General features: G+C 47.8%; 1 protein-coding gene and 1 long non-coding RNA gene across 7 annotated transcripts in view; one reads left to right on the plus strand and one right to left on the minus strand.

Moving 5' to 3' along the window:
- The first annotated feature begins 3193 nt into the window (after positions 1-3193).
- LOC119387696 (kinesin-like protein KIF27) overlaps positions 3194-22699 on the plus strand; it is a 124227-nt gene continuing 104721 nt past the window's right edge. For 2 of the 6 annotated variants that reach the window (XM_049413614.1, XM_049413611.1), the window contains exons 1-8: positions 3194-3302; positions 16959-17050; positions 17586-17675; positions 18113-18231; positions 19271-19384; positions 19781-19865; positions 20049-20116; positions 21908-21964. In XM_049413614.1, coding sequence (XP_049269571.1) covers positions 3256-3302; positions 16959-17050; positions 17586-17675; positions 18113-18231; positions 19271-19384; positions 19781-19865; positions 20049-20116; positions 21908-21964 — 672 coding nt within the window. In that variant the 5' untranslated portion in view covers positions 3194-3255. The remainder of the gene's footprint in view (positions 3303-16958; positions 17051-17585; positions 17676-18112; positions 18232-19270; positions 19385-19780; positions 19866-20048; positions 20117-21907; positions 21965-22699) is intronic. The other 4 variants (XM_049413613.1, XM_037655175.2, XM_049413615.1 and 1 more) reach the window with 4 other exon arrangements.
- On the minus strand, positions 15811-19360 carry LOC119387703 (uncharacterized). The gene is made up of 3 exons (XR_005182544.1): positions 19246-19360; positions 16902-16985; positions 15811-15851 (listed from the first exon to the last, which is right to left on the minus strand). It is a non-coding gene; the product is annotated as an uncharacterized LOC119387703 (long non-coding RNA).

Consider the following 22699-nt stretch of genomic DNA (forward strand, 5'->3'; position numbering starts at 1 on the left):
AGTCTTTAAAGAAGCCATACGTTTTTTCCAGTTGGTAGATTCGTCGAGTCCAGTCCGTCCGCATGCAGGTTGCTGACAGGTACTCGAACACACGGCGCGCCCACCGAGTGCGTCGCATGAGCATGAGACGACCCTGGTAAGCAATCTTGCTGGTGGCTTCCCGAGCCTCAAAGCTGGACCAGCCGACATCCCCCTGCACCGCCTCGTTGGCAACTCGACCATGGCAACCAAGCGCCGCACGGCCGACCTCTCTCTGCTGGCGCTCCAACCACTCCCGTGTCGTTGGTGATAGGCACACAACGGCGTTTCCAAACGTCAGACCCGGCACGTGCACCATTTTCCATAAGTCGCGGATCATTTGGAAGCGGTTGCAGCCCCAGAGGCATCGACGATGAAGGATTCGTTGAGCCTGCAGCGCCGCCTGTCGAATCATGGTCTCGTGTAGACTGTATTTTGCGGCATCCACACACAGGGTAACACCAAGGTACCTGTAGTCGTTGCGTGCAGTCAGTGGTTCTCCTCCCAAGGTCAGCGCCGCTGTATCCGTGTTCCCTCCTGCCAGACAGACAACCGTTGATTTCTTAGTGTTGAACCGAAGTCCAAGACTCGCAACCTCTGTCTGGCAGATGTCGAGGAGGGACTGCAAATCCTGGTTACTCTCTGCCATAACAACCAGATCGTCTGCGAATGCCAAACCAGGCAGGCGGTAGTTCTCGCTGGCACTAGTTGTGCTGAAGCGCATGCTAAACCCGAGGTTTGAGTTCAGCAAGGCCCTCTCTATCCTGGAAGCGTACAGAATGTACAGCAATGGCGACAGTGGGCATCCCTGCCTCAGACCCCTGTTTACACGAATTGGGCCAGTGGTTATGGCTCCCAACTGCACACTCACTACATTGTCCTTGTACATCCGCCGTATAGTGGAGATTAGCACTTGTGGTAGTCCAAGGTCAGATAGGCATGTGAAGAGAGGACCATGCGGCACATTGTCGTACGCTTTTTCAACATCCAGAAAGCAGCACAACAGTGTCCTCCCCTCTTTTCGAGCTACTTCTGCACACTGCGTGACGACGAACAGATTGTCATCCAGCCGTCTGCCCGGTCTGAAGCCATTCTGGAGCTCTGTCAGTAGTCCCTTGGTCTCCGCCCAGCCACTCATCCATGCTTTGATCACCCCCGCGAACAAGCGATACATAACGCTGGTGATCGTTATTGGCCTGTAGTCTGCGATGTTTCTCGCATCCCCACCCCTTTTGGGGATAAGAATCACCTTGGAAATGTAGCAGTGGCGCCGGGCAGCGACGCCATTTTGGCGGTCCGGCCGTTCGTGTAGTAGCAGTAAAGTGTTGTAGCAGGTAGCAGTACCGGCAGTATCGGGCTACGTTCTGTATGCGCTCTGCTTAGCCCACGCACAGCAGTGTCTCGTGCGCGGTGCGTATTTATTACGTGAAAATCTTTTGAACGAATTTATTTGAGTGTGCGGAGAGACGGTACGTGCCGTGGTTGCACGTCAGCCAGCTGCGACAATGGTGAACTGCGCCGTGTTTGGTTGTAACAACCACGCGAAAAAGAAGCCTGTGGATCAAAATGCTGCCTCCGTTGGTTTCTTTTTCATACCAAAGGCCAGCTTTGCAGGTGCAGTGAGCAGCTTGTGCCTCACCGTCTTCTTTGATGAGAAGCCACGGCGTAAGGAGCTTTTCATTAAATGACTGTGAATGACGAACCTGGGAGTACAAACAGACAACCTCAGGGATGTGACCTAAACATTTGAAATAAATTAGAAAGCTATCGTAGCTGCAAAGTTGCAACACTAAGAAATGTCTGAATAAAGCAACGTCAACGCCGATTTGCACGACGTAAGTGATCGACGCAACGCGGATTCTTAAATTCTGGCGATCGCGTTTAACGCGGAATGGAGCTAGATCATACTTAATCCTTCAGGAAGCTGCGCGTCGCCCTAGCTAGAACTGTCGCTTAAAGCTTGCGATAACTCAGCTACACACGAGCAAGGCAATCAGCGGTTGTTGAAATGCGAAAACTATTTAGAAACAGCCACTGGCAAGTGCTGTAACCCCTTCCTGCCCTGACGTCCCGTTACCGTGTTTACGGGTTTCACACGGCGCTAGCACGATAGAACAAACGCGATTAGAAATAAACGGGGAAATCGGCTTACTTTTCTGACAACAGCGATTGTGCTGTACGGCAGAACTTCGACGCCTGCCCTAAAAAGCTGCGATAAATCGGCTACACATTAACACCGCACGCAGCGGTTGTTGAGAAGCAAAAACCATTTGAAAACAGCACTGCAGCAATTGCTGTGATCTCTTCCCTGCCATTAGATCCCGTTACTGGGTTTACAGTATCGGCAGAGCGCTCGCACGGCACAATAAACGCGATTACAAGTGGACGAGGGAAGTCTGTTTACCTTTCCAACTACAACTATCGTGCTGTCTTGGAGAACCTTGTCACCCAGCTGCTGCACCAATCCGCTCATGAGATAGTTGTGACCATGCATGGATTTATAAGCTTTCAATTGCTCACGCGACACAAAACTTGTCTCGTGAACAAGGTAGTCCTTTATGTCGGCGAAGTCGACCCGCGGCAGCATGCAGTGCGACATCGGGTTGAAGTTCAGCGTCTTCGAGTTCGAGTGGGTCTGCGCCGCCGCAAAGACGCACTTTCTCCAGGTAGCGCAATCGCGCAGGTTTATCTAACCCACGTACCCACGTGCATATGCGCTTAAGTCCATTGCAGTCCACAGATGCACCAAGAAAAGAGAAAAAACAGATAGTTCCACAGTACCACCGTGATAAGGTGCCACCCTAACCGTGAGCGCCTCGGACCACCGAGACCGCCAAAATGGCGGCATCCTGGAACGACACTAGCGCTCCTTGCGGATGACGTCAGGTGCATACCCCCTATAACCATGTGTGCTACCTGGGTAGGCGCATTCAACATGATTAAAAAATAGTAAATGCATTATAATAAACAAATAAAATAAAACAATAAATATAAATTACTTATTATTTAAGTTGTGGTTATTAATATACATTTATTGGGCTAAATTATAGACGTAAAATGTTGTTGCTTTCCTCGGAGCTGCTGTGACGTCACATACAGCCTGTTTCAAACCGTCTATATATATCTGAACGACGTGACAACGTCGCCGCTTTTTGTTCGCATGTCATACCCATCGAAAGCCTGTTTTCCTATGTGCGTGTGCTTTTATTGACTCTACCGCCGGGGACTAGTGCCACAATGTCAAATATCAAGGTGGCTGTGCGGGTCAGGCCTCCCATTGAAAGGTGAGTTGGAGTTTACGTTATTTGGTTTTCACCACGGTGTAGGTTTTGACTGATTGTTTACCAGCCGCCTGTGCCGGAAATTATCTGGATTTTTTTCTAGAATTCTTTTGCACAGTCGAAAAGACACTTCGGTCCGAACATTGCTGATTTGGGCTGGCTGTCCTCGCTGCGCCCATGGCGTCCAACTGGCTGCCATGCTGGCTGCGCAGCGCATGACCGTTAGAAATACCCCGCAAACAGAGGCGTAGTGCCATGGATTGTCATTTTGCGACGCAGAGACACGCTCATTAACGGGCTCCGCTCTCCCACGCTGACGCCGTGCTACCTCGAATGAGAGCTGGTCGTCTGCAGCTCGTCGTCAGCAGCTCGTCAAACGGGTGGTGCAAGCCACCAGAGTAGTCTAGTAACACTGGTGGTGGTGGTCAAGATCAAGAAGGGAGCCGACGGATGGATACACGTTATAGCTTTCAAAACAGGAGAAAGTGCCTCAGATCAGGCTGGCACCTAATTTCTGCAGCCCATTAGGGAGCACGGCGCAGTGCCTTAGGTGGTAGGGGGAAGGGCGAGAAAAAGAAGAGAAGAAAGAGAAAAAGAGGAAAGGGGTCAAAGCGCAGCAGGCGCGGGCGCGGCAAGGTTGGCGCGGAGCTGAGGCTGTAGCGGTTGAATGCCGCTGCCGAGGTTGTAGTCCGCCGCAGCGGACGGTGCCGGGCTTCCTCAGGAGGATGTCCCGACGTGTAGGGGCGAGTCTACTCGCTCTCGGGGGCACCGGACCGCGTGCCGATCGCCTGGAGGCAGGTGGCTCGCAGCGGGTGCTCCTCAGGAAGGAACTGCATCACGGCCTGCAGGGTGGCCAGCAGGTTTGAGATGAGGGTGTCCCGCGGGTCCTCGGCAGGCGCAGCGGGTGGGGCAGCAGGCAGGCTCGACCTGGGGGAGCTCGCCGTTGGCAGAAGGGATTGGCGCGGCGCAGGAGATGGGCGCTGCAGGCCGGGATCCATGGTGTTGCCCTCGAGAAGTTTGTTCTTAACTGCAGCAGCGTAGGAGCGCACCTCACGGGACTCCTCGCGTACTGCAGCCTTGACCGCCCTTCTCGAGAGCGGCGTTGGAGTGACGGCCATGAGCGTGGCCACTCTCCTTTCCTCCTGCCAGCGAGGACAGGTGGGGGTGTCAGCTGCATGGGCCCCGCCGCAGTTGACGCAGCGGGGCTTGCAGCTCTCCGCCTCCAGGTGTTGGCGGCCGCAGCGGATGCACGCTCCCTTGCGCTGACATGCCTCGGCAACGTGGCCGAAGCGGCCGCACTGCTGGCACTGGCGTGGTCGCGGCCTCACATGTCGCACCCGCAACCGCAGGCCGAGCAGCACGACTCGCTCAGGTGGGAGCGGTTCGGCGGATCGTAGCTTCACCGAGGCTCCCTCCCTCGTTGCCGAGAGCACTGGAACCGCCGATGTGATGCCCGCGAGCAGTTCCGCGTTCGTCAGGCCACCGTCCACGCCGTAGATGAAGCCGGTGCTGGAGCGACGATCCGCGGGCTCCCTGGCAGTGACAGGGACGCCGCCGAGCTCCTTGATGGCGAGGAGCTCCGACAAACACGCCGGCGTCGACGCGTCCGCTGCCACGATGTTTCGACGGTGGTTGACGCGCACCGCCAACACACCGGGCCGCTTAGCGAGCGCCGACGCAAGTGTCAGGCGCGGCGATCCGCTGAAAGAACCGCCAGGGGCTGAGGGACGGAACAGGGCTGTCCCTACCACGGCAGGGTCGATCACAACAGCCGCGGCCTCGAGTGCCCTGGCTCTCCGCTGTGCTGCCTTGGAGACGACGGTGACGAAGTCGTCCTCGGCTGGCGGGGGGCCTGGACACGGGCGCGGCACGGCGACCGTGGTGTTGAGTGGCCTCGGAGCTGTCGGGGCCTCTGCTGCGGGTGTCTCGTACTCGCGCGCCGGGAGCCGGCGCTTGGGGCGAGCTTTCCGCTTGTTTCTCCTCCTCTTTCCTGCGGGAGCCGCAGGGGGCGCAGCCACGATGCCGGCGGAGGCCGCCTGCGAGAGGAGGACTACTGCAGGAGGTGCTGTCAGGCACGGCTCGTCGTTCCTCACGGGGGGGGGAGGCGGCAGGTGCTGCTCCAGCTGTTGCTGGTGTGCCCGCCTGCTTCCGCGGGCACTCCGTTGTGTCTTCCTCGCGTCCCCGCTTACGCGAGGCCGCGGTGACGTCCATCTTTTCCTCGTCGGCAGCCGGGGCAAGAGGGGCCGTCGTCGACTCTTCGAGTCCGGCCGTAGGTGAATCGGCAGTCTCGGTAGTGTCAGGGGCAGCTGGTGACCCTTCCCTGGCCTTCTCCTGCATCCATTCACCAATGGCTGTCACTGCCTGTTGCTCTAGCAGCTGCTGTTGTCGCTGCTGCTCCTCGAGTGCCTCGCGGGCTAGTCGCTCACGACGCCATTGCTCCATTTTGCGCGCGATCTGCGCGTTGAATTTGGAGTATGACAGAGGAAAGTCATCTCCACTACCGGCTTTCTGCACGCTCGGTGGCGGCGCGCATAAGCCTGCGGTATCCTGCGCAGCCGGGTGGCCGCTCATGGCAGTTGAGGGCTCTCGTGCGAGAAGGCCAGGCGGTCAGACGTATCGTGCACACGTCCGTTCACCACGGCTTCCCAAACGGAACATAACACTGGTCTCCCCCTCCGTTTGCCTCGTCCGTGTGAGGGGGGCCATTTGTGGAGACTTCTCCTCGCGAGCTGACGTCACTAGGCTCCGCCTTTACCCCCCGAGCATTTCTCCCCCGTCTGAATACCCCTTTACCGGAATACCGGACATACTAAAATCCTCTAATAGAGGATGGAGGACGCTCTCATATTGTTAATATACCGTTGTGGCGGGGACGTCTTCAACTGAAAGGATTATATTGTGCTAGCGGTGGGCCCAAAAAGGGGGTGGTCATCTTTGACAGCTGTCCAGGGACGTTTCGCTCTCTTGCCCCTGTACGGATAGCGGGGAGTCGTTTTCGACAGTCTTCTTCGTCTTTCGGGCTAAAAGTACAGTACATCACAGTTAAGCCCATTTCGTTGCTCTGAAGGACCCTTTGCAGAAAAGTCGTGTGTCTGTCACGGACTGCCGTTTTTGCGACCCGGCGCCACGCCGATGGTCAAGCCGTCCCGACTTGACCATGAGAGGGTTGTCTTTAGAGCCGAAGGAGTATTCTTCTTCGAACGTTCGCCACTGACGTTTGATCCTTTGTACCTGTACCGGCGGCGACGGCAGGGTCATTGAAGGCCGCGATATACCCCGAACCAGGCATAGACTGCAAGACGCACCAAGAGCCAAGGAAATGGACCATTCTCACGGTGGAAACTGCAGGTGGGCAAGCTGTATGCGATCGCTTTAACACCTGGTTGTCACTCTCTCAGTTGAGTACCCCACATAATTGAAAAGGGGCGTGGTCAATATATTTTTAGGGCCGAGTTGGTAACCATAAAACGCGCATGATTGGACCCATGTGGAGGTCCCTTTTGCTCCAGTAAGAGAAGCGGGGGACACGAAGGAGTATCGTCCTGCGTCAGTCTAGTTGCTTGTCTAACATGGTGTAGAAGCAAATCAGCAAATATCCCTTCTGGAAAGTTTTAGTGTGGCTCTGTATCGGCTGGCCACCTAAACATAGCCGTTCGTCTAGTTGATACGCGTAATTAATATCTGCAACGTAGGCATGGGAACTTCAAACTCAAGTTAGCTCAACTTGCTTGAGATCACTTTCAAGCATTAGCCCCCAGAAAGGTCAACGCTGAAACTCCGCCTACATCGCAGTTGTGTCAGACCTCTCTGTGACTTCTCTCATCCAATCGTCGGGGACTCGACGCTTTCGGTCATCGCACGTATGCCTTCATCTGTTTACACTTTCGAACTTTCACATCTTGAGCTACTGTTAACTCGATTAACGTCCGCTTTTAACCTAGGTGTACAGCCTGCGTTAATATCTACTAATGTTTGTTAATTGTGTGATACTGGCCTCTTGTAAGCTGATTGGGAGATTTTGTACGTATGTTTGTTATGTTGGGTTTTATGGCTCAAAAATACGTATGTTAGTTTGCTTTAAGTGTTGTACTGCTGAAATTCCTTCAGCTGCGATACCGATAGATTAAAAGTTGTTGTTTTGTTTTCCAAACACGTCTCTGATCTCTTCGCTGTGTTTGCTTGCGTACAGAACCCTAACCTGCCGACTTCCCGCTGGCGACGCTAGAGTGGCAACTTGTAACAGTGTCACTGCATATTAAGGACTTTCCAGAAGATGTCTCCTCACATAAAGGACTTTAGAGTGCCCTTGTGTCAGGGCTATAAAACGATGAAATGGCCATGTGCTGCACGGGCTGGGAACAAAGAGAGCGCTCCGTTTCTATGAGAAAATCGCAGGTGCAGGATGTACACATCTCTTTGGATGCAAAAATGTTCTAAAATACAGGTGAATTGCGACTCGAGCGCTTACACTCTCTCTCTCTCTCTCTCTCTCTATATATATATATATATATATATATATATATATATATATATATATATATATATATATATATATATATATAATGTTGACCTGCCAGCCCCTGGAGCTGCATCGACTTCACAGCATAACTGTCAACTACGGCATCGGCGCAAGTGGGTTGCAAGCTAACCTCACCATGTCAGTGCGGTAGCCGCAGCCGTAGATAAAAAGTTAAGAACTACGGCTGTGCACATTGATGGAGGCACAGGAAATGAATCGCTGTGGTCGAAGTTTGGAAGTTACGTATGACTTATTCCAACAGTATACTAAATGTGTGGAAACTGGGGCTGCTGAGGTATGCGTACCCTCCACCGCAACTGCTGCTGACGTCTCTGAGCCACAGAATAGCCGTAATTCGAAATTCAGTGATGTGCTATGGAAGCTAGACTCCGCTGTTTGGATGAGACCACGAGATCCAGGAACCTTAGCATACGCATACTTGCTCAGATAAGGCCACAAAAGCCCTACTGCGATTCTGAAAGGCAACTGGACTTTAAAATTGTTTGTGAACTGTTAGCATGTGTTGTGAGCTTGCATTAGCCTCGTCTTCGTTATTTTTTCTCATTTTCTTTCATTTATGCATTCCCTCTATTCAGGTATAGAGTAGCCAACCTGACATGTCTTATAACCACGTTACCTTTCTCTCTTTAATTCTCTTTCTGGTAAACATACATTTCCATGTGATTTTGTTTTAATCTATCATAAGTTCTCGTTGTACCATTGTCACAAATTAGCGGGTTATAAAGCGCGCGCGAGGCCGCTTTCAAACTGCTACGAGACGACGGCGCGAACCGCTCGCCAAGAAGCGCGAAAAGACGAAAAAACAAGCATAAAAAGACGCCGGCGCGCCGCATCCTCCTCACCCAATCGAGCCAGGCGCAGACGACGCGATCAAACGCCCGGCAAATCCTGGATGTTTCTAGAAGGAGGGGGGGGGACGCATCCGCGAGCGATGCCGCCGCGATTCGAACCTACGAGAAAGCTCTCGCCCTTTCCCCAGGCTTAGCTGTACTGCACGCAGAAGAAACATCCCGACGCTTCTAGAACCCGGGGGAGAAGGGATAAAAGCGTGCAATCGACGGTCGAGAAGAGTGTGAGTAGTGCAGTCAGTGAAGTCAGTAGAGACAGTCAGCGAAGGAGTAAGCGAGTCAGTCGGCCCGGTGATGGTGAAGTTACGCTAAGTGTGGCTCCGTTAGCCAAAGAAGACGTGTTTATGATGGTGTGCGGTCAGTCGCTCGTCGATCTGGAAGAATCCGATGACGACACCGTGTGAGCCGTGACAAGTCACGACGACGGTTGAGCTACGACGATCAACGCTGGAGCTGGCGTGAGTGTTTCCTTGAAGAGAAGCATTCGATTACCGTCCAAGTATTGTGGACTGGATACGCCATTATCTATTCAGGACTTTAACTGTCGTTGAATAGTTGTAATGCATGCGATTGCATTCGTAGCGTGTGATCTGTTTGTTTAGCTCCCGTTGTGTAAACACCATCTGAATTATATTGTGAAGTTGTAACTGGTACCAGCCGAGTGTGCATGTGCTTGTATTATTTGTATTGCCTTAACTGAGAATATATTTCGTTTTCGTTGTGTTATCGACTCTCGGCTCTGACTCGGTCTTTGGACCACAACCGGCGTTCGCTGGAGCACCAAAGGACCAACTCTAAATTGTCCGCGCTTTCGTGGTGCGTTTTCGGAGGGCCGTGACGCCAGCCCTTAGAATCCGCCCGGCGATTGCCGTCCCCATTAACGGGATTAGTGACAACCATTAAATACAATGTAGCTTAAAGGGACACTAAAGAGCAAAACGATTTTTCTCGCATTAGTAAAGTAGTCTTCCACGATACCAAAAACACCGCGCTTTCTGCGCGAAGACGCTTAATAAGCGAGAAAACGCGCAAAAAGAAAATACAGGTGGCGACGCCACCTTAGAATTCCCGCACCATTTCCGGTGACGTCACATATTTTTGACGGCGCCTGCTTGGGCCTACGTAGTTCCTAATCGGTTAAATCGAAGTACATTGTCCTCTGAGGGGGCCAGAGACTTGACATAACGAGTTTGTAGAAATTTCGTCGAGGCAGTGGCGCCAAAATACGTTAAATGCTCTTTGAAGTCTTTTACGTCACGAATTACAAAGTTCGGCGCGAAATTCAAAATGAAACTTTGAACTTGGTTTTCTCGTCTAATAGACGTCAGACTCTGCCCAGGCGGCGCTGCGAAAAACACCGCCACCAGCGCCCTCATCGTAGCCCTGGCACTAACTGGGTAGTGCAAAGAGAGCCGCCCGCAAGCGAATGTGCATAGGCCGCAATATAACCCTCCTCTTTCGTTGGTGTCGAGGCGCGGTTTCCTGAAAATCAAGGACCTAGAAAGCTTCTTCCGCCAATCCACGCTTCAGAAACAAAGGAAGTAGCTGATCAAAGCGAACTGCGAGTACAATGCAAAATAAGTTTTAGTTATTCCCGCGCGCTGCAACTCGCAAGTACAAGCGAGCATCACACGACACCGAGTTCGAGGCAAGCCCTCCGACATCCGTTCTCTAGAGCCTAAATGCGTTAAAATCGGGTATATACGTATGCCACAGCGATAAAGTACCTACATACACGATTAATTTACTTAGCTATGCATCTTACGATCAGTGGTACAAAACTCGGTTCATCAGGGGCGAATGGCTCCGGCGATTTTCGCCTTTTCAGTTGCATTCTCCCTTAATTCATCTCTCGCTTCCTGTGCATTGGAGTGTTTTATTACGCATCCTCAAATGGTCTCTTGATGGTCGTCTTCCGTTTGTGTGTACTGCAAATGGGGATACGTGCATGTCCACTTTCGCGGGGTACAACCAAAGGCAAAACCGTAGCCTCCGAGATAGCTACGGCAACCGCGGAGGACACGGGCGACACAAACCTGAAAGGGGTCACGACCAACATTCTGCGATTTACTTGTATGACGCACGTGGTGTTAGCTAGTTAGAACCAGAACTCTGAGCCTTCAAAACGTACGTACGTCCGCGATGCTGTATTGTGACGACCAACTCGTCGCGGTGTGCGTATCACGCGTCTCCAGTCTGCCTCTAGCTGCTCACTTCGTGTTACACGACAAGCACCGCGGTCAGAGCCTCTGCTGAGCTTCATAGTCAAGGTTACCACGGTTTTGCATCAGGGCTACGCAAAACAAGAGCAGAGCCACACATTCATGCCACCGGCTGTGGAGAACGCGGGTACTTCGCTTACCCAACACGCTCGGAACGGCCCGTATCCAGCGCTCTCGCCTTTCTTCTTCGTACGACAACTATGGAAATCGGTAAAACTGAACGTTGTTATTCAGTCTTTTACGTCCGTGGCAATTCACAACGCAACAGTGCGTCTTTTGCGGAGTTTCTTCGTAGCGTGCGGAGGGCTTTCGTCTGCTGCTGTTTTCGCCGTCGTTCAGGCGAGTGATCCAGAAAGCACTTCACGACGGCTCGGTGGCGCGTCCGACTAGCGGAGAGCAATTCACAGCTCTCGTTCTGAGTGCTAAATGCGCAAACACACGCGATATTAAGCTCAATCGTTGTTTCGCACTCGCTAGTTGCACCTGGTCCCATAGCAAACTGTGCGAGAGAGTCGGTCTATGCACTACTCAATACTTCTCCGACAGGTGGCGCCACACATCTTGGAAACTCCAGAGTCTGACGTCTATAATAAACCAATGGTGGTGAAATAAACTACACAAGAGTTCTCCGAGCGCACTTTATCTATCTAAACCAATTCATTGTTTCTCTTTAGTGTCCCTTTAATTCTTTTATCCTTACACAATGGCTTCTCAAAAAAATAGACTGCCCACTCTCTTCACCACCAGCAGCAAGGGACACAGTATGTTTTACTTCAGGTGTGAAACTATACTACAGTCCACGACCGATAATTCGGACTCCACGGGGAACGCAAATAAGTCCGAATTATCGAATGTCCGAAAAAACAAATGCGTCAGAAAAAAGATACGTTTATTGACACTTCAGGGTCCCGGTGGCCGAAAAAAGTTGTCAATGCGTTGCTGCCCGCACTTCCGCTTATGTGCAACCAAGTCCGCCTGTATCTCAGCCAGTGTGATGTGATCGCTGTACGATGACGAGCTGGTTTCGTTCGTGAAGGCAACGCGTCTGTGCGGAGCACTTAGCGGTCGCACAAAGAGGCAGCATGAATGGCGGCGCGGCGCGTTTGGGTTCTCGCCTATTAAATGCGTGCACTACGCATGCAGCTGCACCACGCCACATGCACTATCGAGCAGTTGACTGAAGATGCTTATCGTAAGGCTTGTCAGCGACTGAGCTGTACTCGCGCGTTTGCCACCTGCCGCCATCACGCCTCCGTGCATTTCCACTGCTTATCCGTAAAGACATCGCCGCACGGCGCCGTGATAGCGGCCCCTTTGAATTTCCGGTCCGCTTCACCCCATAACACTTCGGCATCGCGACAAAGCTGACTTTCGGACTCTGCTACTGTCGTAAACAGGTCGACTCGCGAAAGCGCTGGTTCGAACCTACGAGATGATAGACGCGGCAGAGGTGGGGGCTTCAATTATTGCCTATCGGACCTGCAATTTCGGTAGAAAGTCCGAAAAATCGGACGCCGAAGAGTTTTAGCGTCCACAATTTCCGACGTTCTTGACCATTGGCGTCTATGGGGCTGGTGACGGTGCCGCGAAAGCGTCCGAATTTTCGAGCATGTCTGGAAAATCGGCAGTTGACTGTATCTGCCGCGTTTCGTTGTCGTCGGCGCGGCCTTCGGCGCTGGCTGTGAGGGCACCGTTGGCGCCATTTAACTCAGATCTTTTGAGACAGCAGAGCGTAAAATAAAGCAAGTCTCAAGATAAAAATGAACGCGCGCGCAAAACGCTTTACCGCAGATACCGCAGACGCATTCGACAGAATGGCGAATGGCAGCGCAGCGCGGAACCGGAATGTAGGATGTTCGCGATGTCGATATGATCTCCCACAGTTGACCAGTGCCTCCAAGATCGGCATTTCCAATCACAAATCTTGACCGAAATAAAGCCTCATAGATCACCAATTAGCTTTCGTTTTGATCTCTGAGGCCATACTTTGATGGTACCGGTGCCGTAGGAGATAATGGCTGGCGCGTGCCCGACAGTCTCGGACAGGGTCCGGGTTATCGAATGTAGATCTCGCAGCTGTCCGAAATATCGGTCGTCTTTACACATTACTTCTATGGGATCATCGGCGGTGCCGCGCGACTGTCCGAATTATCGGTGTCCGATTTATCGGTCGGCGACTGTAATTGCTAAATATCAGTCTATGGAATGCACAGCCACGCAAAACATAGTGGATTAGGAAACAGTAAACTTATTTCACCAGCATTGCCGATTGCATTCTGAACATCCCTTCTCATTGAATGCAATAATGGCTTCACTAAAGCAGGCGTATGTATGTACATCATCATACACATGTAATGTGGGTTGGGGGACTAGTCGGTACGACATTGAAAGTGAAATAAAACTGCGCAGTGGACGGGGCACAAGTAGAAGCAGAAGAACGGGCGCAGGCTAACAACTGGATTTATTGAAGACATCAAACTTCTACATCTGACAGCGCACATATGCGCACAAGCACTCGCGACAATATCACACACCATCTTAAAGGCACTTTATCTAGCAGCCCAAAGATTGAATTTTTGGGTTAGATAAAGGGTCTTTAAGATGGTGTGTGTGATATTGTCGTGAGTTCCTTAGCAGGGAACAGCACAGATACACGAGACAAGAGAGACTGACAGGACTTGGCGCTGGCTCAACCTTTTGAGGGATATCGACGCTGCCGATCTTCTGAACATCCTTTGTACTGCGCACCATCGCGTTCTTCTTAGGAAGCCTACCGAGCACGTTCCGCCACACGAACTCGCTCACTTGAGATGCTGTCTGCATTTCCTGGTGGAAGCAGTTGTGCCCCCCTTCCAGGAGAAGACTGCTGAGAGCAGGCCAGGAACAAGGTGTCTTTGAGTAGGCCAATCTGCCTCCAGGTCTCGGATCTCAAGATGCAGCACAACCGCAGGGCGTGACCATGAGATGGCTGGAAAAATTCTACCAGCTGGGCAACTGGTAGGGGCAGGTACGGGTTTCTGATGGCGAACGAAAGTAGCCTTGTTCCTGGCCTGCTCTCAGCAGTCTTCTTCTGGACGGGTGCACAACTGCTTCCACCAGGAAAAGCGGACAGCATCTCAAGTGAGCGAGTTCGTGTGGCGGAACGTGCTCGGTAGGCTTCCTAAGAAGAACGCGATGGTGCGCAGTACAAAGGATGTTCAGAAGATCGGCAGCGTCGATATCCCTCAAAAGGTTGAGCCAGCGCCAAGTCCTGTCAGTCTCTCTTGTCTCGTGTATCTGTGCTGTTCCCTGCTATGAAGCCGAGCCAACAAGCTCAAGTTTACACCCTTTTATTGTCGCGAGTGCTTGTGTGCATGGGGGTGGGGGGGTTGCGTTGTTGGATGTGGAAGTTTGACGTTTTCAATAAATCCATTTGTTAGTCTGCACTCGTCTTTCTGCTTCTTCTACTTGGGCTCCATCCCTTGCGCAGTTTTATTTAACTTTCAACATCACACACATGCAGCAATACTCCACATACTGAAGTGAAATGAGGCCGCATTGAGTATGGAGGCAGTCCAATTAGTGTGCAACTCGGTGTTTATGGTGTTATCCTTGCCATCATTTCACAGAACTGGCTGAAACGGGGCAAATGCATATGCTTGCCCACCATCACTGAGATTTATTTAGACATAAGTGTAAATTTAAAAACATTTACCTGCAAAGTCTAAAACTTCTGCACTACACAGCATTACATATCCACATTCAGAAAGTTGAGCCTGTACTCAAATAATAGCAGTACTTGTTTCCTCTCCAAGAGGAAAAAAGGGGGAGCTGACAATAAAATGCTTAGAGAAGATGTGACAAAGCCTGGTTCTTCAATGCAGAATTTGACAATGCTGGAGAAATATGGGGAAAGGATGGAAAAAGATAGGCGTGTTGACAGAAAATGCTGTGCTCATGCATATAGACGAGGCAACCTCGAGTTTATGTGCATGATACTAGGACTGAAGGCTCCCTTAGCCGGTACATTTGAAGATTGTCAACCCGGCTGTTGAGAGCGACCGGGTACCCGTTTGTGGCGGAGCACTTGATACTGGTGACAGCATTGCCATGGCTTCATACATGGTGTCCTGATCCCACAAACAGTATGCACCATTCTTATCACTGGCACAACAGCCTTGAAAATACGAAGCTGTATATTAAGGGGAAATTCGTGAATGAAACTGTCAGTGGGCTGTACACAGTACCGGAGTGCAATATTTTTTGCATGCTATTCTTTGATCCTTTTCCTGTGGAAGTCCGAGTGGCTTTTACTTGCACAGTGATTAAGCTTAAAGGAACCTTGAAACATGCACATTTCTTTCTTTGTGCAGAGAAAGCTTGAGCATTATTCTTCACTACATAAGGCTTTAAAGATTTGTGTTGCTACAGATGTCAGTGCACTGCCGCCCTGACTTTTCAGCCACCCCTTCATTTGGGACATAGCTTCATTTCGTGATGTCACTCATGCAACTGATCTAATTGGCTTCTAAGCTTTTGTACTGGGGCAGAAAACACGAGTGGTGGAGTTTGTGACAGAGATCAACCAGACAAACGTGGAGTTTGGCCTTCGTGATATACCATATGCCGCCACACAATTGCAGAATGCAGAGCTTGTTCTCAACTGCTCAGTGATCAGGTTGAGTAGAAAAAGAATAGCTAGAAAGGAGGCTAATCTACCATCACCACACACAGTACAACACTTAAGTTATGCTACAAATTGTTTACGATAGTTGGGGCCAAACTGCTTACATAGTTTCAAGATACCATTTCAGGCGCCTTTAGTAGACTTTATACATAGAGGCACATTGATTCAACACTTTCAGGAAGAAGCGTGCTGAAGCTCCAGCTGATGAGAAAAGTTGTGTTCACAAGTCTTGCTGCTGCTTTTCAGGAATTGTACCTGTGAAAGTCCATGAGGTAGCTGCATGACAGAACAACTGTTGTAGCAGTTGACAAATTGATGATTGTGCTCTTGTTATTGCTGAAAGTATAGCTTATCATACGCCATTGGAAGAGCTTGCAGTAATAATTGTATACAGTAGCAGAACCAAACAGGTTCAGCTAGTGTTGCACTCTTGTAACGCAAGGCGAAAGCTTTGCTGCACTCATGTAAGACATGAGACACAATGAGCAGTACAGTTATGCAAAATGCTTTTTCTTGTGCGTCTATTTACATTTTCTACTCGTCATGCCAGTAGTTGTTTCGCTTGTTCCTACTGCTGTTCTGGATCCCCTTGTCTTCAGCATTGTGCATTTACGCAGAAGCACGATCATTGACATGTGCTTCTTCCACAGTGACGTACTTGTGCAATTGTCCCCATATATGTGGTGCACATGCTGTGATACAGCACATGCACCACATGCAACGAGTGCACGCAGCTGCAGTGCAAACATACTACCAACAGATTGTCACGTGCAACTGCTGCACTAGTTTCTGCCACTTTGGTGCTTACAGCAAGGCACACCAGCACCACCTGGCCGAGGTTGTCTCGTTTACGGAAAAAATGAAACGCATACTGAATTTCGTATTTAGTATGTATGACATGGTGCTCTTGGTTAAAGGAGCAAAAAAGAGATACAACAGAGCAAGAAATTCAGCATGAAAAATGGACACCGTGGAATTTTATACAGATGTATTCTTGCAAAAATAGTCACCGTGCAAAAAATAATGCAACAAAAAAGAAAAATGCAGGGGAGCTATATTGTTTAAGCTCAGGCTATGCAAAGAAAACAAATTCGCTCTATTTTTCTTCTCTAATAGCAGAAAACTTGAAACTTTGAACAGCAGTCTTACATGAACCATATGATAAATGTGTCGAACAAAAAAGAGGCATGCGTAGCAAACGAATTTAATCTCCGAGGTCTAGACAACTGTGTATGATCTAATCGGGCAGATGGAATGTGCCGCAACATGGTAGTAAAAGAGAGGAAGGGGATGCATTGAATAAAACTGCAGGGCCATTATTCTTACGTCTGACATCTTCTTCAATCTCTTACTTTGCTTATCAATGAATTTTTCCTCTTCCAGGGAGATAAAGAATGGCAAAAATCCCATCTGGAAGACGCGGGAAAGCACCATTTATATGGAGTCTGGAAAAATCAACTCAATTCACACATTTGGTTTGTTTGCTTTGTTTTTTACAACTTTGGTGCTGAAACTTGTGCAGTCCTGTGACTAAACAAATAAGATACATTACATTGACAAGTTCTGCTGAGTTGCATTTGTTGCTGCATATACTTGTCTTGAGTGAAAACAAGACGTAAGTTCAGAAGATGGAAGCTTAATGTGATAAAAATAATCTGTAAACAGGGAATGTCACTGGAGCCAGTGTTTCGGCAAAAGGACTTGTCTTCATCATTGCAGGGGTCGTCCTGCTTGTATCAGAGGGCAATAATAGTATGCTTGACTTGTTCAAATGTTTATTCAAGGATCCTGCAAGTTAACCAGACTGACTAATCTGTGAGTCGTAGTGAGGCCCTTTCTGGGCGAGTATGTTTGCTTTTAGTACACTTATCCACCAAAGTCTGTCTGAATGAAACTGAAATGAGCATTTAGAAATGTTGGCAAGTATGCATTAGTGTTCAGACTTAGAGAACAAATTTTATCATAGCTCGAGTTAAATTGCCGCTTTTTTCATTTTCCCCCAATCAACAGATCACGTTTTTGACTCCAGCAGCACGAACCTTGAAGTATACCAGAAATATTTTCACCCAATTGTGGCGTCCGTCATGCTTGGCTTCAACGGTAAGATCCACAAGGCATAGCGTGAACCAGAAAGGCTTTTCCAGTGTGTCTGTTGATTCTCCCATAGGCAACACTCTTTGAAGAGAAGCCATGGAAGGATTAAGGGTTGAAAACAGGTGGCATCAATGACATTGCATCCATGTCTGCGACAAGCGGTTTTTTTTGTGTGTGTGTGTGTTGTCTCAATTTGTGCTATTCAGCTACAGAAACTGGGTTTCTAACTGACCGCCTTACCTTACGCAGCTTGTAAAACCGAATTTTAATTTTTTCAATGTGACTAGCAGATTAATCTTGTATATCCCCCAAATGTCATGTCTGTGGGACGTTCATAAATTGTAGATGTACAGGTTTGCAGGTGTGCTTCTGCATCAGGATGCATGTGTGAGCCAAATACGCCCACTGATTGCCTTGTTGATGCATTTGGCACTTTTTTGCAGGGACCATCTTTGCCTTTGGTCAAACAGCCTCTGGAAAAACTCACACCATGACAGGGAGCAGCAGCCAGCCTGGCCTTATCCCCTTGACCATTGATGCTATCTTCGACATCATCCAAAACGTGAGACACACAAGATGAGCTGTTGTTGCCTGGCCATCCGAATGATGCTGCATCTTGAGTTTACAGCAAAAACTTTAGACCATGTAAAAGGCATAATTTCAGATAGCATAGATATCAAGGTGCCTCCATGCAAAATTTTACATGAGAAATACGAGCAGGAGTGTCGTGAAAAGCTCGCAGAAGTAGTGGCCACCATTACCATTCACCTGTCATGAAGAGAGCATGACCTAGAATGCAAGGTTCCTTTGCATGACCTCAAAGATGAGGAGGCACCGAAACATCTTGGAGGTAATGTGCGTGTACCTACATCATAACAACCATTCTAGGTACACACATTGTCTAACGAGGTACTCTTTATATTACATCATTACCAGCCATTTGGCTTTGCAAAGGTTGGATTCAGTGGGTATATGCTACTCACTGATAAGTTTAGCCAAAGCGAAATTTCGTTATTAATGGGGGAAGAAAACTATTAAGTGTAAACAAAACTAAACAGAGTGCTTGCATGTTTAAAATGTTTCATTAATAAATTGAGCAACACACTTTTGTTTTCTAATTAACTGCTAATACATCATCTTCTGAAAGGTATTTTCTTTCTGTTTAGCTAGTTAATATTTTTGGCAATGAATCGTAGTAAGTCTGCCCTGTCTATTCTATTATTCTTGTTACCCTTTGTTAATCCACTGGTGCACACGCTTCTGTTGAATACTTAATATAACCATCATTGTATCTATGTAAACCTTGTGTTAGGTATAATCAACATGCTTAAATGCATACCATTTTTACCAAGCAACAACCTAAGTGTCATTGAGAGATGGGTGGAATATGTGCGTAGTGTGCAGCCAATTTCTGGCATTGTTCTGTATATCATTTGTGACGTTTTCCGGGTATTTAGCAAGCAGGAATGACGTATCCAGCTCAATTGTTAGGGCTATACACTGCCAAGATTCTGAAAGAGTATAGGTTCTTGCAAAAACTAATACAATGGCGCTGTTGTTGAAAGTGCATGCTCACCAGAATGTGCATTTTCTTTTGACAGATGCCTGAGCGGGAGTACATGGTGCGCATATCCTACATCGAAATATACAACGAAAATGTCCTGGATCTTCTAGGCAAGGACTACGGAAAGCACCTGCAGATTAGAGACAATGTTGTGAGTGCACATTGTTAAAGTTGCAAATAACATTATAGAATCTTGCGCTATTTATGGGACGCTGTGTTAACCGGAAATATTTATGGCAGCTACAATGCTGGTAGCATCTTCTTGTAATGTAACTTAATCTGGGAACACGTAAAACTGATAACAGCAGTGACTTATCACATTCTACTTAGCTGCTGGTGCGTAGTATCTATTGCAACAGCAGTGTCCTTCTATGATTTTTCTTGACACTATACATGTTGCTATCACCATTAGTACTGTTGTTGATGGCTCTGGTAATCTGTCTACAGTAAAACTTTTGTTAACAAGCTGAAACTCACTGGCCCCCCACCATGTGTGCAACCTTATTCAAACCTGTTTTAAATTTTATTGCTCTCTCCGTTCATTTAGGATGGCCAACCTGTCATACCGGACTTGACGGAAGTTACAGTTGGGTCTAAGGAAGAGATCATGTCTCTGATGAAAAATGGTGAACGTAAGTCTCTCTTCATGCATCTCGTATGCCCAGTACGCATGAGGCTCTGATAGCATTGACAATAACATATATTCAAATGCTAATGTTTACATTGGATGTGTGTGAACTTTCTTGGTGTAGTTTCTAATTTGCACAAAAGGTGCGAAGCTTTCAGCTCAAATCCTCCCATTTAAACTTTCGCAGGTTGTCGCCACGTGGCCAGCACCGAAGCAAACCAGCGAAGTTCCCGGTCCCATGCAATATTCAGAATGGTGAGTTTGTAGCCTGATAGTACTATAATCAGTGTGTAGACTTAAGGTTCTCATGACTAAGCATCTTGCACTTGCATTTTGTTGCCTTTCAGTGTAATTGCAGCGCGTGTTGTCACCACAAGATCTTGCTATTATAGGCCATGGTTTTGGTAGCTCCTTGATAATTATCACAAGTTCACCACAAATTCTAGTTGCTTTCTTTATCACTGTGAAAGAAGTTAAATTAGTATTTGTGGCAACAATTTCTTACCATTGGAAATGCACTCATTCTTATGTCTTTAATGTTTTACCATCTTATTTAAAGGTTTGCATATATGTTGTGAACACATGCCATTGTACTTAAACTTGTTGTTTGATTGTTGTTTTTTCAGAACAGTTCTGCAGAATACTGCAAGTTGGATGAAGGGTCCACCATTTTGTAGTGCAAAGCTACAAAAAAATTCATTCTGATTCCTTAGAAATGAACGCTCCCTTGTACAAATAATTTCTAACCCTTCCTCCACCCTGTGGGACTTTTCAGAACTGATTTGCCATAACTGCTGCTTGGGCAAGTTGTTTCCTGATTAAGATAGATTTAAAAAATTTGCCATAATTCATTGTTCATGTTCAAGTTGTCTGCTAATTCACCCTAGTGCTTCCAATTGCTGGCCTCCTGGTTAGCTGAAATGGTAGAGCGACCGCCCCAGAAAAATTTTTCCACCAACTAGGAAGCAATTGTTTCCGAGAAATCCGCATGGATTTCCTTGTTGCTTTTTGCTATAACAGGTGGATGCCAATTTTTTCTTTCTAAGCTGTCTTGTGTGGCGGAAGTAATTTGTTCAAGAAGTTGTTGAAAAATTCTGATGTTAAATTCGACAGACACCCAAGAGAAGTGTGAATGCAACAAATAATTAGTTATATTACTAGAAGTTCTGACTAAAAAAAAAAGATATAAAAAATGCAGGACGACCGTACACTCAAACCTCATTATAAGTCACATCTGCCATGAAAATAACTTCGTTATATCCGAAAATTCGTTATAAACATTTATTTGTAACACTGTAGCTATGACAAGACTATTCTTCATTTACTTCGTTATAACCGATAATTCGTTATATCCGTGTTCGCTGTATCGAGGTTTGAGTGTATCAACACTGTCGCGTAGTTGCGACGGTGAAGCACGCAGGTCATAACAGCAGCGATTGTGCTCTTTATTGAATGAACCTATGGCCAGCGAAATGAAATGCACAAAGTACATACAATCTTAACGGAAAGCACAGTTGTTGACTGTATCCAATATTCAGTGAAATGCGTTGGCTTTTATATACATGTAATTATTCATTCCAGCATTATCGCTGGTGCTCGCACTAGTTAAAGAATGAACTCGACCATACACATGTGTGCAATCTGCGTAGAACACGCAGAAACGTTGGAGAAGGTTTTCATACATTCAGGCATGGCCTGCACTGAGCGATATCACGTGTAAGAGTTTAACTGTGAATCCCAGTCTCCATGAAAAGGAGAACTACGCATCTCGATACATTTCCTAGGGTACCAGAGGAATGCAAAACATGATCCAGAAGTGTGTGACATCTTGTAACGATTGCCTGAAGCGAGTTGTAAATGTGACTGGCATTTCAGAGTGGAATTGGTAAGAAAATATAATGAATGGGAATGTATCATCATGGTTTTAGTGTGTGTGTGTGTGTGTGTGTGTGTGTGTGTGTGTGTACCTTGCTCCTGGTTTCCAACTTCCTTCCAAGTTCACCTGCATTAGATGATTTGACTCAATTTTCTCCTGTTTGCATGCAGGTGATTGAAAGCAGTCTCAGGGATGAAACAAATGGTGCTGTCGTGGTCGGTCAATTGGTGAGCCATCTTCGTCTGTTCTCTGAGAAAAAAAGAAAAAGCAAATACTGAAAAAGAAAGAAAAAACTCTGCCAATGTGGCACAGCTTTTTTTCTTTCCTGAGCAAAAAATGAAAAGCTTTATTGTCTAATAATAATTGCTCACACTTCCTAATGCTCAAAAATATGAACAGGATAGAAGATTAAAAGGGAAGTAAAAACATAGATAAGAATGCACAGAGATGGCTCATAAAAAAAAAGTAATTTCGCTTATCTGCAAGGTCACTTAAATGGTAGGTACAAAAGAGAATTTTAAGGGCTCTTTTTTCTTTGTTAGACACAACTTTAATGAAAACCAACAGACAATCAAGCCAAGGAAAGTACGGGGAACATTATTTGTAGTAAAGGATGATATAAATGTGAAGAAATTAAAGTGGACGAATAGACAACTTGCCACCGGCAGAGACCGAACCTGCAACCTTCGAATATTGCATCCGTTTCTCTGCCAATTGAGCTACAAGGGCAGTCATCTTCCCATCCACTTTATTGGGTATATCTGTGCATTTAAACTTGGGAGTGTTAGTCAGTGCAGCTTGTAGCCATCTTTTATTTTCTATTTTCACTGAAAACCACATATTTATGGGTGACTGTAATAGCCCCTTTAATACAGTGCCTATACACGTCACAAAATGTATTGAGCAAGCTTTATGGAAAATTTGTATGCCCTATATAAAAACCTTATAGAAATCTTGCAACT

Source organism: Rhipicephalus sanguineus, chromosome 3 (assembly GCF_013339695.2).
Source record: "Rhipicephalus sanguineus isolate Rsan-2018 chromosome 3, BIME_Rsan_1.4, whole genome shotgun sequence".
NCBI classification, from domain to species: Eukaryota; Metazoa; Arthropoda; class Arachnida; order Ixodida; family Ixodidae; genus Rhipicephalus; species Rhipicephalus sanguineus.